This window comes from Puma concolor, chromosome D1, assembly GCF_028749965.1.
Source record: "Puma concolor isolate L17-30 chromosome D1, mPumCon1.1.hap2, whole genome shotgun sequence".
Taxonomy (NCBI): Eukaryota; Metazoa; Chordata; class Mammalia; order Carnivora; family Felidae; genus Puma; species Puma concolor.
In genome coordinates, this window is record NC_141676.1 from 107,356,071 (window position 1) to 107,372,471 (window position 16,401).

The window sequence follows — 16,401 nt, forward strand, 5'->3', positions numbered from 1 at the left end:
AAAGTGAGCTCTCCCACCCGCCTGGCTCAATGCCTCAAGTGGATGTAAGAAGAATGTCCCCCAGGGAGAGCATGGCAGGAGCTTTTTTAAAGCCTGACACTGTGTTCCCAACCACTAACCAGTCCCTTTGCAGCAAGAAGAAAACAGAAGGAGCCACACACAGAAAACGTCATAGAATATGAGAATTTCCATGTGATGCCAGACCTGTGATCTCTCCAGGTCAGAATTCGCTGATAATAATGATGAACACGGGAGGTGGGGGGAGGATGTTCACTATTGGCCAAGACCCATGCTTTTAACGAATTTTAAAACAATGTCATTCAATAACCTCATGAAATTGGAAGAGCTACCAAAAGTGGGGTTTTGTGTTTGTCCCGTAAAGAGTCCTCAAAAATTAGGCACACCCTTTTACCTCTTGCTCTGACCCTCAACCAGCTCTTTTTCAGTAGCACATTGTTGACGCTTAACAAACTTATGTGCAATAAAGATTGTTGGACTAAGAAAGTCCACTGCCTTCCCTACTGAAAGATCCTTGGGCAGGGTACTTTGCTACTCTGGACTCAGTTTCCTCGCCTGTGGAAAGAGGGTTGATCGGACAAAACCACTGTTCAACCCTGGCTGTGTGTTAGGATCTTCTGAGGGAGTTTAAAAAAAATACTAAGGCTTATTCATAGAAACCTCCATACACCCGTGATACATGAATACATGCCTGAAGAAAATAGTGAAGACTGAGCAAGATCCATGGTCTAGTTAGCTCCAGATAGAGGGTGTGCATTGTTTTGTAACTACAATTTCAAAATAAGGAGTTGAAAAAATCCTAATGCCCAGAGGGATTGTGATTCATTGGTGTGGGGTTTGGACGTCAGCGTTTTTACAACCTCGTCAGGTGATGGTAACGTGCAGCCAAGGGTTGAGAACTACTGAACTAGGTGATCTCCGTGTCCCTTTCCAGCCCTAAAATATTATCAGCCCAATTAATCTCGACCCCTCTTGAAACTATTTAAATGTTCAACTTGTAGGGGTAATTTTTTTTAAATGCATTACCTGCTATGTGAAAACTTTTTTTTTTTATTTGTCCTAAAGTTACCCCTTATTTGATGGACCCAAGCTCTTGCCTGCTTCACTTGCAGGCATTGTTATCCTCTGGCCATATCTTGGAGCGGCCACTTCTCAACTGATCCCTTCCCGGGATTCCCGCTGCCGGTGGGGCCACCGCACGGGCTGCAGACAGCTTCCAGTTTGCCCTGGACCACAAGTTCCTGCAGCTGGTGCCACCAGCACTGCTCAGGTCTCGGCAGAGAGGGCGGATGCTTCCCTTTAAAGTGCCTTCACTTTATCCTCTGTACCTCTACTCAAAGCTCTATGGGGAACCAGATGTCCTGAACAGCTGGGGTTACTATAGGAATTGTAATGTGGCAGGGTGCATCTTCAAGCAATGCTGAATGGGACTCTGCTCCCACAGTCTGAAAGGAAAGGTCCCCCAAATTGGACCGCTCACAGGAAGCCCACTTGAGGATGCTCCCCAATTCTTTAAAAAAAATTTTAAATGTTTATTTAGTTTTGAGAGAGAGACAGAGAGACAGAGTGTGAGCAGGGAGAGACAGAGAGAGAGACACACCCAGGATCCGAAGCAGGGTCGGGCTCCCAGCTGTCAGCACAGAGTCCGATGTGGGTCTTGAACTCACGAACCGTGAGATCATGACCTGAGCCAAAGTCAGACGCTTAACCGACCGAGCCACCCAGCTGCCCCAGATGCTCCCCAATTCTTAATCTGGATCCTCTGTCCTCTGATGGGTCCTCCTCTCAGAAAATGCCTCCTTCTTTGCACAACCACAATGAAATTCTTACCTTAGCTCCCCTTTAGGGTGACTGTCACCTAGCCACAAATTGGTCTCTCCCTAGGATTCACCACTTCCCCTCATCAGGACAATCCTAGGACTTGAGTAACCGTAGCAGTGTTCCTCTTGAAATCTGGTTGATCCAACCAAGAATTGCACAGGAGGGGAGGGACGTGGTGGCCTCGAAGCTGGGAGGGCACTGGGTGCTCCAGATCCATTCCTGACAGGCTAAGGGTAGATGTCTCCTCTTTCCTATCCAGATGGCAACGAATGGTTCTCTCTCTCTCTCTCTCTCTCTCTCTCTCACACACACACACACACACACACATACTCTTCTACATTTGCCAAGGACCAGCAGCGTGTTCTCTATCCATTTAATTTAAGCAAGAAAAACTATTTTCTAAGTGGATGCTGATTCCTGCCCTCAATGCATTTGATGCTTAATTATAACGCAAAACTGTGTCCTCTCAGATTTTTTCATCCTTCCAACTCCTAAGTCTTGCCCAGAGGCCTATTGGAACCTAAGACATGGGGCCACTTATGCTACCTTTTAAGGCACAAATCCACGTGGCTCTGAAGACCAGAGCTAAAATCCCAGCTCCAAGACCTTGAGGTACCCCAAAGACCAAATCTCCTTCAGGCAGGGCATCTCTGTACCTTCATCTGTAAGGGCAGGGGAGGCAGGACAAGAGTCAATTAATTTTTTGAGAAGCCCTTCCGGACGTTGTGCTGGGGTTATTTAGGGTTTGAGGATTTGGAAATGGTGGTGAGTCCATATTTATTTTAATCCATATTGTTCACAACTTTGACTGGCTTTGATTCCGGACTGAATATATGATTTTTAAAACCATTTCTGGGGTGCCTGGGTGGCTCAGTCGGTTAAGCGGCCGACTTCGGCTCAGGTCATGATCTCGCGGTCCGTGAGTTCGAGCCCCGCGTCGGGCTCTGTGCTGACCGCTCAGAGCCTGGAGCCTGTTTCAGATCTGTGTCTCCCTCTCTCTCACCCTCCCCCGTTCATGCTCTGTCTCTCTCTGTCTCAAAAATAAATAAACGTTAAAAAAAATTTTTTAAATAAAACCATTTCCTATCAAAAGGTAGCACCCCCTTCACCCCCTCCTCACCATCCCCTCTTCTCTAATGTGTCGCTCCCCGACATCCACTTGTAGCTCAGGCCAGCTGCCAGGATGTCACCACGCTGGTCCATCGCTTGAGGCAATAATTACCAAATGGTCACTGCCTTCAACTTTGTCTCAGGCTCCAAGGGTTGACCCCAAATTTAAGTTTCCCAAGAATTTGAAAATTAGTCTATGCCTACTCTCCCTGAACTTCTCCCCGTTTTTATGTTTTTGAAGTCACATATCCTCTTACCTGTCGACCGCATTTTGAGGGCACATAGTCAACCATGCACACAGTAAGTGCTTAATTAATATTTTGTTGGATTAATTGAATGGTTCTGAATAACAAAATTATTCACTCAGTGACCCTCCCATTTATAATCTTATTAAACGCCTCTGTGGTGTGAGGAGAGGGGTACAGATGTACATACAAGAGATCCAGTTCCAAACAGATGATTCCTCCAGGTATAATGCATGGAAAGTATGCAAAGGGCATTGGATGTTCAGACCTCCTGGGTTGGAGAACTCCTTGATGACGGGTTGTGTGACGTTGGACAGGCTAACTCACCTCTCCAAGCTGCACTTCCATTGCTGATAAAAACAAGGACAGTGATAGGATCTGTCTTGTGTTGTTGTTTAAGATTAAATAAAATGAATGCCCACAGCACTGGATCATAGGAAGGGCTTAATACATATAAACTATCATTGTGCTGCTAGGTCCCAGAGGGGAACAATTTGGCCATTGAATATGTGAATGTTTTCAAGTGTAGACAGAGGACCGTCTATATCGGATTCCACTTGGGTCCACTTAAAACATGAAGATCCCTGGGTCCTACCACAGACGTACTGAATCGTGCTTTCTCACGCTGAGACACAGGCTTCTGGATTTTATGCGGCTTCCCAGGCATATGCAGAGGAGAGGCACTCCAGCTTGTCCCCGTGGTGCGGGCAGATGTTTTACCTGCCACTCTAGGGCTCCTGAGATGTTCTGTGTGACCTGTCCTGCTTAAGAGACCAGGTGGGCAGTGTTCATCTGCTTCTTCGTGTGCCAGGTGACCGGTTGGCCCCAATTTCTGGAAAGATCTTAAAGGCCAGTTTAAGGTGGGGTCATTCATTGTGATGCACAGCAGCTCTGTTAGCCCATGTTTCACATTCTTTATTTGTAATCTCTTTCTAGACTAGATGTAGGCAAACGTGAAGGGACATATGAAGAAAGAATAAGAAGAAGAGGGGAGGCGAATGCTGCTAGCAAAGCAACAGACACGGAAGGCACAGGCTAGAAGCAGAGAATGAACAAAAAGAAGAGAATGACATCAGGAAGAGGATATTTTGGTGTGGCCAAACCAAACCACTGGCCATCTTTGGGTTCTCTGCTCTTTGTCCCTTGGGGACGGCAGGGGTGAAGTGGGGTGGATCATAGGCAGGGGCTTTACAGCGTCAGAGCAGATGTTTGTTAACAACAGGCCAGTGTCAGTTCAGTGTGAAACTATTAAAAAATTTAGTTTTATTGGCATCTCAGAAAGGCAGCAATTGTTCTATTTCCCTGGCACAACGCTCCCACGAGGCAGGTTGCAACTTGCCGTGTTTGCCCAAGCCTTAGCGGAGTGCCCAGGGAGGCGACGAATAGGCACGTCATTTTGAAAGCCTATCTGCCTCCCGATAGAAAAAGGTCCCCTGAGGTGGGTGTTTGTCAGCTTCTTCTCCTCAGTCCCCAGAGGAGGGGCCTCCAGCAGCTCTTGTGCTTGGAACCTTTATGATCTGTGGACAGTCAGCCCTTCTGGAGAGCTCTGACTAGCTGTGGGGAGGCACACCTGTGCTTATATGAGGAAGTCGAGGTTAACGGGGGACGATTTCACAGGTTCCCGAGTAGCCTTTCACAAACGACAGCTCAAACTCTTCACCACCGGAGAGTGCGTAAAAAGCACAGCTTTGGTGTTCTTCAGACCCAAGCCTGGGTGCTCACTGGCTGGGTGACATTGGGTAGGTGACGTGACTTCTCTGACTCTCAGACTGTTCATTCTGCTATCAGTATTGCCGTGAAGATTGAGAGGATGTGTGAGGAAACCCTCAGGCAATGCTGGCACACAGAAAGGGTTTGCAAAATGGTAGCCGTGGCCGCTGCCAATGGTATGAATGTCGGTGCCATTGTGCAGAAACTTGGGACGTGGAAAACGCCCCTCCAGGCTTCATTGCAGGGATTAAGTCCTGTGATTTAATGCCCTCAGTGAACAGGATTGAACAGTAGAGTGTAGCATAGGTAGCTTAAGCAACTGCCCTTCACCTCGAAGGATGGTTGGGCTTGTTCAAGTAGATTAATCAGAGGAAGTCGACTCTGAAATTCAGTTGTAAACAACATGGTCAATCCTATCAACCAACGTGTAGAAACAAATGGCACAATGCGTATTTAAGGACTTAATGAAGACATTTGGAAATAGAAGATAACGACGACTTCCAAGCTTTGTGGTACATCAACAGCATGGCGGCTCTCAGGAGAAAAAAGACCAAGTATTTGCCCTTAAAGTTTACAAAACAACACCTTGGGAATGAAGAATTATCTACAGGTTAATATTGCTGTAGGTAAGATGTGCCTTTTGGGCATATTAACATTTCATTGACGAATGTTGGATAGGAGAAGCTAATGATTCATAAATGTCTTTCTCTGATGTTGCCTTAAGACGTACACCCTCATTTGGAGGTGAGGCTGCCCCTCCTTTTCAACCACCACAGCTGTGTCTACCCTCCACCCCCATGGGAGCCAAGGCATCTGGCCACATTAAAATAATTTTAGGGGCACCTGGGTGGCTCAGTTGGTTAGGCGTCCAACTCTTGGTTTTGGCTCAGGTCATGATCTTGTGGTTTCATAAGTTTGAGCCCTGCGAGGGGCTCTGTGCTGGCACCAAGGAGCCTGCTTGGGATTCTCTGTCTTCCTCTCTCTCTGCCTCTCCCCTGCTGGCACTTTGTCTCTCTCAAAATAAAATAAAATAAAATAAAATAAAATAAAATAAAATAATTTTAAATTCATGAATAAGCGAGCTCAAACTTTTGAAGACTAATTGGTGATTTACCAGAATTAATTGTTATTATTCAAACCAACTGGAAACTGCTACTGGAGAATTAAAAATATGTAAGCCAATTTTTAATAATACAAAATTTATTAGTAAAAAAAATTAGAATTTGTTCATTACATAGAAAAGTAACACAGCTGAACATTCCCTACAAAAATGTTAACTATAAGCACATAGAATAGGAGTGACACAGTGATCAGGTCTGAGGACTTCATATTAATGCCTCGTGAGCATCGGAATATCGAAAATGGTGACATGCAAACTGGGCTTGTGACGTTTTGTCAATGGGTTGGATATTTCGAGTTGTCATTTGGGGCGGCCGAAAAACAGATATAGGTATGCCATGTTCTGAATTACCATAACTGCCATTAACTATAGCAGATGTCACAGTTTGTCCCCCTCTTATAGAAATCGCTGGTGGCCGCTGCAGAGGGGGCAAAGTTCACGTAGTCTGAGCTGGGGTAGGAAAAGTACTCCGATGCCCTGATGGGGTCCAAGTGTTCTGCCTCACACGACGCACAGTAGCAGACGGAGGTGCCGGCCGAGGAGAAGCAGTCGTACTGGGCGTCCGGGGGCAGGTGGGCATAGGAGTAGTCTTCGGAGGGGAAGCCACAGTTCCTGGTGTCCAGAGAAGGGGGAGAATTGTAATTCTCTGGAGCATATGACGGTAGCTGAGCCGGCGAGTAACTGTAGTCCAAGGAACCGGAGAGAGTGGAGGAATCAGAAGGCGATCCCGGGGTCTAGAGAAAACCAAGGAACAAAGAGCTTGATACTTTAGACGGGATTAAAAGAGCTGCACGGAGTGGATTTATTAACTCAGAGTAAGAACACTGGGGGAAAGAAATACAACACAACAGAACACCCAACCCAACCCAAGTGTGCAGAAGTAATTTAATTTGCAGACTGCATGAGTTCACGACACCTTATTCTGTATTTGCCTATTTCTTCCCCAACAATAAATTGCCTTGCTTCACTGGCCTCCTTTGTTGTGAACCATACTTTAGAGGATGCTTTGTTCTTAAACCACAAAATCCCATTGTGCGTCAAGTCACCTGCACGTCAAATCTTGCCGTGTGCCCCAATATAAGCCGCAGGTGGCACCTGGGATGTTCCTCCACACCCTTGACTGTGGACAGACAAGTGAGCGTGCACAGGCAGAAGTGAGATCTTCAACAAGCCAGTGTCTGGGAGACTCCAAGACGTGACTCATAGTCACTACAGTCTTGTCCCCAGAGGAGAAAGATACCTTCTGCTTTCTCATAAGCAGGGCTACAGTTATTACTGAGAAAGCCTTCTTTGGAAGCCAGAAGTGAACTGGATGACTGGGGCCCTGTGTGCATATTCCTTGGAGTTAATTTCCTAGACCCTGAAAATTTAGTCTGCTACATTTTGACAAACCAAAAGAAAAAAAGTATTTGCATTAAAAAAAAAAAAACAACCTTGCTTTTTATGGTTTTAAAAAACTATATGAGTATCTAAAAGACATCTCAAACAATTGGTATCTATTAATGGCAACCTTACTCCATTGTAAATGGTACCATATTTTCCAACATTTGAGGTTCATGAAGAATAGACTGTCCAAATTCTTGGAAGGATTAAGGCTTCTTTTTCACTAGCCATCTCAGACCTAAATGAGTTCTTGTGCCTACACCAGACCAAAACAGGCACTTAGGAGAGCCAATTCAGTGCCAAAAATGAAGCAAAAACCCGTTACTGGAATGAATGCCAGTTTCATACTGTGTAGACGCAGCCTTAATTCCATTTTCAAGAACTCAAAATCAAAAATCCAAGGACTGCTGTTTAAATCAATGATTTCCAATTAATAGATGTCTTAACTACAGTTTTTAAACATTAAATGAACACTGTCAGGAAACCTCTTTTTATTGCCACCCACCACTTACTTGGGCATGGCCAACTTGGGAAATCACGATTCCGCGTGTATCCAAAGCTTTGCCCCCTGCGATGTGTGGTTATTTTGACCCCCACTGAATTTTAACTGGTTCTCTGCTTGTTTCCTGGATGATTTCCTTGTTGATAGTGTGATTTCTCACGAGATGATGCAAACTCTCTTACAAAGCATTACCACCCCAGAGTGAGCAACAGTCAGGTTTTGTAAAGAACCGAGATAAATTACCAGGCTCTGGCTAACGCAGAAAGGGGCGGCTTGGAAGCTGTCAGGGAAATAGTGTGGAGCACTTTGCGCGGAAGTGAGCGAAGGGTCCAGGTGTGTCTCTGTCTGAAGGTAGGAATCAAAGATCTGGTTGAGGCAGCTTGTGTTTTCCTCACAAGAAACACAACTGGAAAATTCTCGGGGTTGAAAATAACTGGGTGTGGAAGAAACCGGTTCAGGCTCAAAACACAGCCCTAGAAGAGAAAGGAATACGCTTTTTGTTGTTGTTGTTGTTGTTGTTGTTGTTGTTGTTGTTGTTTAAAAATTGCCCTTACAACTTTGAATAGAATTCTCTCCTATATTCTGAATATTTATCATGTCTGGGGGGAGGGGCAGGGGGATTTAAGAAGTTCTAGAAAAGTAAATAGGCAGGCAATTTGGATTTTTTTTTAGTTGCCTTAGTGAATTCAAATCCCAATGGAATAAATCTGGTTAATTATGTGGAAAGAGGCTGTAAATGTGGCCAGGGCACAAAATAAAACAATGACAATCCAACCTGAGTCCGACTGTCATAGTCAAATAATGGCTCAAGGCTCTACTTTCTTGGACTATAAGGCATCAACATCCCATTTGCAGTTCAAGTAAACCTCACCTCTCAGAAGTAACATACAGAATTGCATGAGGCTTTAAGAAAACTTCTGATGCCATGGGAAACAATTCTCTTGATTTTGTGTTGCTGCCTTTCTAAACTTTCACACTTATTTAGTAACTTAAATTTTGAGGAGTGATACAAATAGCCATGCAAATAATACAAACAGATACCAAGAACGTAAAGTGAATTAGTGGTATTTGTTACGAGTTACAAAAAGCAAAAATATTTTCTTAGTAGCCATGTTGACGCGATAACAGAATTAAAATAAGTTGTCAGCTACCAAACAAGAATAATTCTGAGAACAGGGCTCCTCTTCCGTTTTTTTTTTTTTTTTATTAATAGGCTCGGTTTCTGATTGCAATCTTTCAATGCTCAAGGAAGATAGGTTTAGACTGTGTTCACCAGAGGACAACAGAACCCTGGATTTTTGGAAGTCTCACGGTTCCTTCAGGCTAAGCTACAGTGGCACCTTCAGTAGGGTGCTAGCTGTTGGATGGCATAGGTAGTGCAGTTACTCGTATTGGGCTGAGAAAGCATATTCTGGAACCTGAGGGGGTCCTGCATTCAGCAGTACACTGAAAAGGATAACAGGTTCCTGAAAACAATGCTGATCTGTTAGTCAAGTTTAGTTCCTTGGAGATTGAAGGAGCCGGAATAAAGGTGGAGATAGACTCTTGGGACAGAGCAGGAAGCAGAGAATAGACGTCTCAGAAATGAGGACAAAACCGTGCCCTTGTTCCCTTGCCGGGCTTGCATCTGGAGGCACGATGCGATTGGTCGGATTCCAATTAAATGGTGGTGCCTCTCTTAACCCCTGAATCAAGCACCTGAAAGGCTTTTGAGAGGGACTTTTGGGAGAGGTTTTGAGGGAACCGCAATGCTGGCTGTACTGACCTGCAGGAGATGGCAGGACTTGGTCTGAAAGGCGGACGCTGTTGCCTCCGGATGGCTGCCAAAGCAAGAACGTGACCACAGAGCAGAGTGAAATCAAAGCGCTATGAGGGGAGAGCTAAGACATTGTCACATGAACTTTGTTGCCTTCTCCTCTAAGGTAAGCCAGATTCTTTCTTCTAGAAGACAGTGGCTGTCGTTACGTATGACCAACGTTACATTTTATTTAGACTCAGTTTTTGTTTGCTTTTTTTTTAATATCAGATTCTCCCACTTACATTTTAAAGGTTAATTTCAGTAAAAGTGAATGTAAATGATTTTCATATTACAGAGAAATGGAACAGTTTGAGACTGCTCGGCAAAGAGCTTTTCTATTAAACTATTTAATTTAAAATGAGTAAGACCTAACCTTATTTAGCCCCAACTATCTATGACTTCATCCATCATCTTCTTCAAAATTTTCATATATTCTCTGGCTGCTTAGCCTTAGGAGTTTTGTGTTTTTTTTCCCCCCAAAAGCACGCAATTCCTAACTTTGCTCATCCTGGGTTAGCTGAAAATATTCCCATGTGCTTACTAGCTATGAAATAGTAAAACAGAAAATATTTTTCTTAAATCTGTAGTCAGTGAGCTGAAGCCTATCTGCCCTCTAGGTCATGGTCAGTAAGTATTCAAACTCTTTGTATGTTCTGTGCTCCTTTCTGTAAGAATTGCTTTTTTCACGACTATATCTAAATGCTTGAAGTTTATGAGATTATTCCTTTTGAACGGATCATTGTATTGAGCAGTGTAGGATTTTCTTTTCCTTTCTTTTTCTTTTTCTCTTTCTTTCTTTCTTTCTTTCTTTCTTTCTTTCTTTCTTTCTTTTCTTTTCTTTTCTTTTCTTTTTTTTTTTTAAGGTTTCAGATGGTGGCTTTAAAGTTTAAAGGGACCAGCATTGCTCTGTGATTCTGCACTGGGAAGCCTCGCTCACCACACCTCTCTCTCGGATTACAGGGTATACTTACTCCCATGCACCATGTCACCCAGAGACTGCACACTCAGCCACCGCTGAAACAGGAGGTGGTGTTAATTTTGAAAACGATCCATGCTGTAATGTCACGAACCAGGAAGCTGGACTCCTTCACTAGCTCTTTATGCAAATATTTGACTGCAGCTTGAGCTGAAGGACTTGGAAGGAGTGGGTTTTAAAAAATCTGCTTCATTGTGGAGCTCTCCTTAACCCCTTTCCTCCCCAGGAATGGGAACGGTCTGTTTGTCCGCCTGCCCACATTATCTCCCTCAGGTATGTTTACAATCTCCTACTTGATGTTATCTTTCTGGTCATGGGTTCCCTTTCTACTTTGCTCCAGGAATACAAAGACAGACACCGTTCTCTTCAATTTCAAACAGCACAAAAAGCCACAATCTGCAATTTATGAAAACACATCGAGGCTGTTTAAAAAAAAAGTTAATGGTTGAAAAGGGTAAAATATCTCTTTTGATAAATACTAACTCAAGTTTCCCTTTCTCCTAAAGGTAAAAGGTGTGTGTGTGTGTGTGTGTGTGTGTGTGTCTGTGTGTGTGTGTGTAGGGTTGTTTGTAAACTGACCTGGCCGAAATAAGTTTTTTTTTTTTTAATCCAGTTTAGAAATCTGGCATAAACACACTTCCCCTGGCACCTTGTGTGTGACCTGACATCTGCCTCAATCTATAACTTCCATTCACGATTGCTTTCTTAAAATGTCAAACTGTGGCTACTATTCTGACTTTATAACAAATTAAGATACATTTCTTCCTGCTTTGTATATTTGATAAAATTAACTCCGTGCTTGGCTCGAAGCTTCCCGGAGGCGTCCTTTCACTGGAGATCATCTCTGCTAAACTAAAGGGTCTACACCGGGAAGCAGGCACACTCTGTCCCCTGAGTACACCCTCACAGCTTTCCTAGAATCCCAGATCCTCCCGCTGGCTCCCAGTGAGGGCTTTGACATCTGGCACTCATAATGAAATCATCTGTGTGCTACTTCTCCGTGCCCGTGAGGGTGTGGGTCGATACACTCTTCCAGGAAGTGAAGGAGAGCAGGCTTCGCTGTGCATGTTCCTGCAAGGCAGTGGTTCAGAAGTACGGCTTGATTATTTCTCAGGGGTGGTGGCGGTGATTCAGAAAGACTTAGACAAATCAAACAGCTCCAGGAAACAGGTACTGGTCGGATACACAAGCGAAATGTTCTACCCTTGCTTTCTTTCCCGCGATCGGCTAACAGGGGCACAGTAGCCAAACCGGCCTGTAAGAGGCCAGCCGCAAGAAGAGCGCCGTGCCGAAAGGGGGTTTCTCTGGGTGCATCGAAGCAGAATTCTACCATGCCCCCCCACACTCCTTAACGAAAGCTTATATTTTGTGGTGAACATCCTGATGAGTTTCTTTTTCTTTCACAACCAGAAGCATTTCCCAGTTCCCGTGTTCCTGTTCTTGTTAATTTTATAACCATCTCTGAACTGAAGGAATCGAGAGCTGACGGTACCAGATTCCCGCTCAGCGCAGCTGGACACGTGGAAGGGTGAATTTAGGGAGCCAGTAGGTGGGAAGGTTTTTTGCTTTTTATATGGAGAGTAAGAAGGCATTGGTCCTGTTTTTTAGCTCTGCCTGTAGTAACTGTACGACTCTGAACATTAGCTGTAACAGGCATGCAGATCCTGATTTATTTACCCCACCTGGTTGTTACAAGAACTAAATGAAATAATGAGTGCGCAAACGTGCTTTCTTTTTAACCACTGTAACCCGCCCCCCCCCCCACCCCCACGCCCCGCCGCAAATGGAAGGAAGCTTCATTGTGTTAGCTAAAATCCTGTACGTGGAGGTACTAACCTCTCCAGTAAATGTAAATTTTGCTGTGCAGGTTGTATCACGGCAGGCCCACACCTGAACTCTAAACTCTAAGCAAAGGGAGTGAATGGACATTACTGGAGGGCCGGCTTTCAATTCTTGGCTATAATTTTATTTTAGTTGCTTTTTGCAAATAATAATAACGACAGCTAACATTTATCGAGCACTTGCTAAATGAACATACTCTTTCATTTCAAATAAAGTGCTTTATTATATGCTTTATAACTCATTCAGCCCTCACAAAATTCTATTATCTCCGGCTTAAAGATCTGCTCAAGGATACGCTTGCACCACGGAGGAGCTGAGATCTGAACCCAGCCTACTGGTTCTAGAACTCATGCTCATCACTTCCATATCGCTTGCCTCTTCCCACAAAGGGCCATTTCAGGAAGTCGTGCATTGCACACAAAGAGCACCAGGCTCAAAAAGCATCGTGGGGAGGAGGCCAAAAAGCTGGGGACGGGACCAACCCTAACACTGACAATGTGGGCCCATCTGTCATATCCCACATGCACACCCAAAGCAACCCACAAGCGAATTGTATGACCAAGGGCTGTCAGCAATGAATGGCCCTATGGTGGAGGATAACCCCACCTAATTTATTTGGTTCTGCTGCTGCCCTGAGCACTCCTAGCAATACTATCTGCTTTGGAAAGTATATAAAGTGGCTGGGTACCCTTACGCCTGCCTCATATCACCTCATGATAACCTGGAACTGCTTAAGGCTTTACTACATATTAAGGAGGAGGTTCTATACCCCAAGCTGTCTCTTCTGCAGATACATGGCCCGTTTGTGCTGGGAACTTTCTGTGCCTGGTGATTTACAGATAAATGACCTTAGAAGCTGGGTTTCGTAAGACTGGGAAGCAGGGGGCATGTCCACAGAGATTCTCTCCTTGAAGGGCTCCCTAAATGAAATGAGTTTCTGGGAGAGATTTTCTCTCCATGTGTGAGGGCACATACAACTGTCTTCCTACCCGAATAACCACCTACTTACCTGCTGGCTGCTACTGTCCCTGCACCAGGTCAACAAGCCCTTTGTATTCAACTGTGGTCAGTGAGGGATGGGCTCCCCTGAAATCCTGAACCCCACGACATGCCCCAGCTGTGTGTTGTGGCTTCCTGTGCTGAGCTGGGAAGAAGCTGGGCACAGAAGTTATAAAGGCAGCTTTGGAAGGCCAGGTCTGGGGTTGGTGGCCGAGCTTAGGATGGCCTCCCACATCTTTCCAGACACACGGTTAAGTGAGGCCGAGCACTAGGTGGGGAGTAGGTGAGGGGTGATGCTTACGGTTCCCCCGGAGGCTGCCTGGTGCGCCCTTCTCTGCTGCAGCAACTCCTTCACCGTTATCTTCACCCGGACACCTTGATACACCTTCGGTTTTTCTGGGGAAAGGCGACTGAGTCAGTGGTCAAATGTGAGGTTTGGGTGTAGACAGGGGTCGGGGGCAGGGGGTCCTCTTATAGACTATGACACCGGAGGCCAGGTTTCTAGGTTCCAAGAATGCAAAGAGAATGCTACAAGACAGGTGGGAAGGGACCCCAAAAGTCTCCGACCTGAGAGGATGAGGAGGAGCTGGGCAGGTTTCGGGGTCCCCAGTGGAAACAGAATCTATGGGAATCTGTGGGGCCACCCACGCCAGGCTGGGCCCTATCCCTAGGCCAGTAGCACACAGGTGTTTCTGCTCAGGAATGCGGACAGCAGTCTAGGGAAGCTCACCACCTTGGCTAAAATAGGGGGACCTCGGGCTCTGGGCCCAGCCTGCCGCCGGGGAGAGCGTATTGCGGGCCTGGGAAGGGCCCGATGGCCAGAGCAGGGACGGCTGCTCTGATCTGGAGCCGGAGACCCAGCCCACTCCACTGTGATGCTGTGCGGAGGCTCTGAGTCCCTATCTTCTCCATCAGGCCAAACGCGGCTTCTGGGGAGGCCCCGACCCCTCGTGCCCTTGGTCTGGAAGCCAGCCCCGGGGCGAGCGGCGGGCAGGGGGCGGGGTGGGGTGGGGTGGTGGAGAGAGCTGTCCTCGGGCTGCTGAGGGACCTGCTCCACCGACCTCAGTAAAGGGCCCAGGCCCGGAGCACTAACCCCCTCCCGTCTTTTTCTTCGGCCTGGTCTCCCTCGCCCCCTTTCTCCGCCTTTCCCGCTCGCCATCCTCTCCCCCTCCCTCCTTCGGCCCCCGCTCCGGCTCTCCCTTCCTCCCGTCGCTCCCCACCCCCTCCCTTTCGGGTGCAGGCGTTTCCCGGCGGCGCACTGGGCCTCCGGCCTCGCCGAGCGAGGCTCCCGAGGGTGGCGCGGCCCGCCGGGAGTCAGACCCGCGGAAGGGCCGCGCTCGGGGCCGGCGGGGCCCGGCCGGACTGCGCGGCCGGCGGGGAGGCCGAGCGGCGGCGGAGCGCCGGCGGGGAGGGAGCCCGGGCGCCGCAGGCCGGCCCCGCGGAGCCGCAGTGAGTAGGTGGGACCGCGCGGGGCCGGGCCGAGCCGGCGGGCTTTGGCGGTCGGGGGTGGCCGCGGGAGCGCCCGCGCCTCCGGCCCTGACCCGGACCCGGGAGGGAGCGCCGGGGCAGTCGCGCGGGGGAGGGGCCGGGCCCCCGGGCTCGCGGCGGCCGCTCGAGCTGCCCGGGCGTCTGGCGACAGTGCCGCCAGCGCCGCGCCTGGTCACTGCGGAGACCGCAGCCGGACAGCCGGGAGCTCCCGCGCCACGTCCCGGGAGCCGGGGGTCTCCCCGGAAAAGTGGGCTGCGCCGCTCGCCGCGCAGACCCAGGGCATCCCGCGCCTGGCCCGCGAGGCCCGGGCGCCGCGCCCTCTGCGCGGCCCGGTCTCCCGCACCCGCCGTCCCCGCGCGGCTCGCAGCCCGGTGGGCAGCGGGTGCAGCTCGGGGGCCGCAGAGGGGGCCGCCTCCGCCCGGCGCCGTGCGGCCGGCCCGCGCGCCCTTGCTCGCGTCCCGGGCTCACCGCGAGCCTCTAGCTCCCCCCGTCGCCGCTTCTGGGCACGCAGAGTCCGCGCCGCGCGAAGTCCCGGGGTCACAGCCGTGCCAAAGTGGAAGGGCGGGTCGGGGGTCGGGGGTACGCGGACGTCCACAGCGGCCAGCCGGGCCTCTGGGCCTCAGCCCTCGGGAGCAGGCGCCGAGTGGGAGCAGCCACAGCGTGGCCCGTGCCCTCTCGGGATCCCGGGCTCATACTTGCACGCCCTGACTTTGTGCCTCTCTGTTCTGTGCAGGAGAAGCTGTGGAAATACACCCGGATCGAAACGCCCCTGGCTCGCGTGACCCTACCCCGGGAGAAGCAGCCGAGTTACCCGACATCGTGGTCAGCAGAAGCTGGGTCGGTGCCTGGGTGCTGCAGCTGCAGGAACTCGGTGCCTAGGAGGGCTCCTGTGCAAGGAGAGAAGCAGAGATGCCACATTTTTAAAGTTTCACAAAGCATCCAGCTGCACCCAGGTTCCTGGAGCAGGAGACAAACAGAATTAATGTTTTATACCTTCGGGTATAGGTTTGAGTTTTTTCCCCCTCATGCCAAGTATTTAAAACCTCTAGAAACCCATGATTTGACAATCAATGATTGCGCGATACTTTCAATTTGAATATTCAAAGGCTTAACAAAATGGACTATCTTCTGCAGAAATCCTGCACACAGGCACCCCACAGACAGTCCAGAGAAACAGGGAGTGAGACCCCTGTGGGTCCTGGGCCTTGCTTTTATTGTATTTTAAGCATTTTGCCCACCTTTCCACAGACAGAGCAGGAGTCCTCAAAGATGCTCTGTATTTCTGCCTCAAAGGCAGCTCCAGGAGCCCTGAGTGACTTAGGCTGACCTTCATGACCACCTGAGCCAGGCCGGCTGGCCAGACCGATTCCCACGTCCCTAGTCTCCATT

General features: G+C 48.3%; 1 protein-coding gene across 1 annotated transcript; it reads right to left on the minus strand.

The window, feature by feature from the left end:
- Nucleotides 1-6,083: 6,083 nt before the first annotated feature.
- On the minus strand, nt 6,084-15,830 carry POU2AF3 (POU class 2 homeobox associating factor 3). Its single transcript, XM_086676443.1, has 6 exons — nt 15,824-15,830; nt 15,481-15,624; nt 13,826-13,920; nt 9,675-9,729; nt 8,153-8,382; nt 6,084-6,758 (listed from the first exon to the last, which is right to left on the minus strand). Exons 1-6 carry the CDS (start codon nt 15,828-15,830, stop codon nt 6,387-6,389), a joined length of 903 nt encoding a protein of 300 aa, XP_086532569.1. The 3' UTR covers nt 6,084-6,386.
- Between the last annotated feature and the right edge of the window lie 571 nt (nt 15,831-16,401).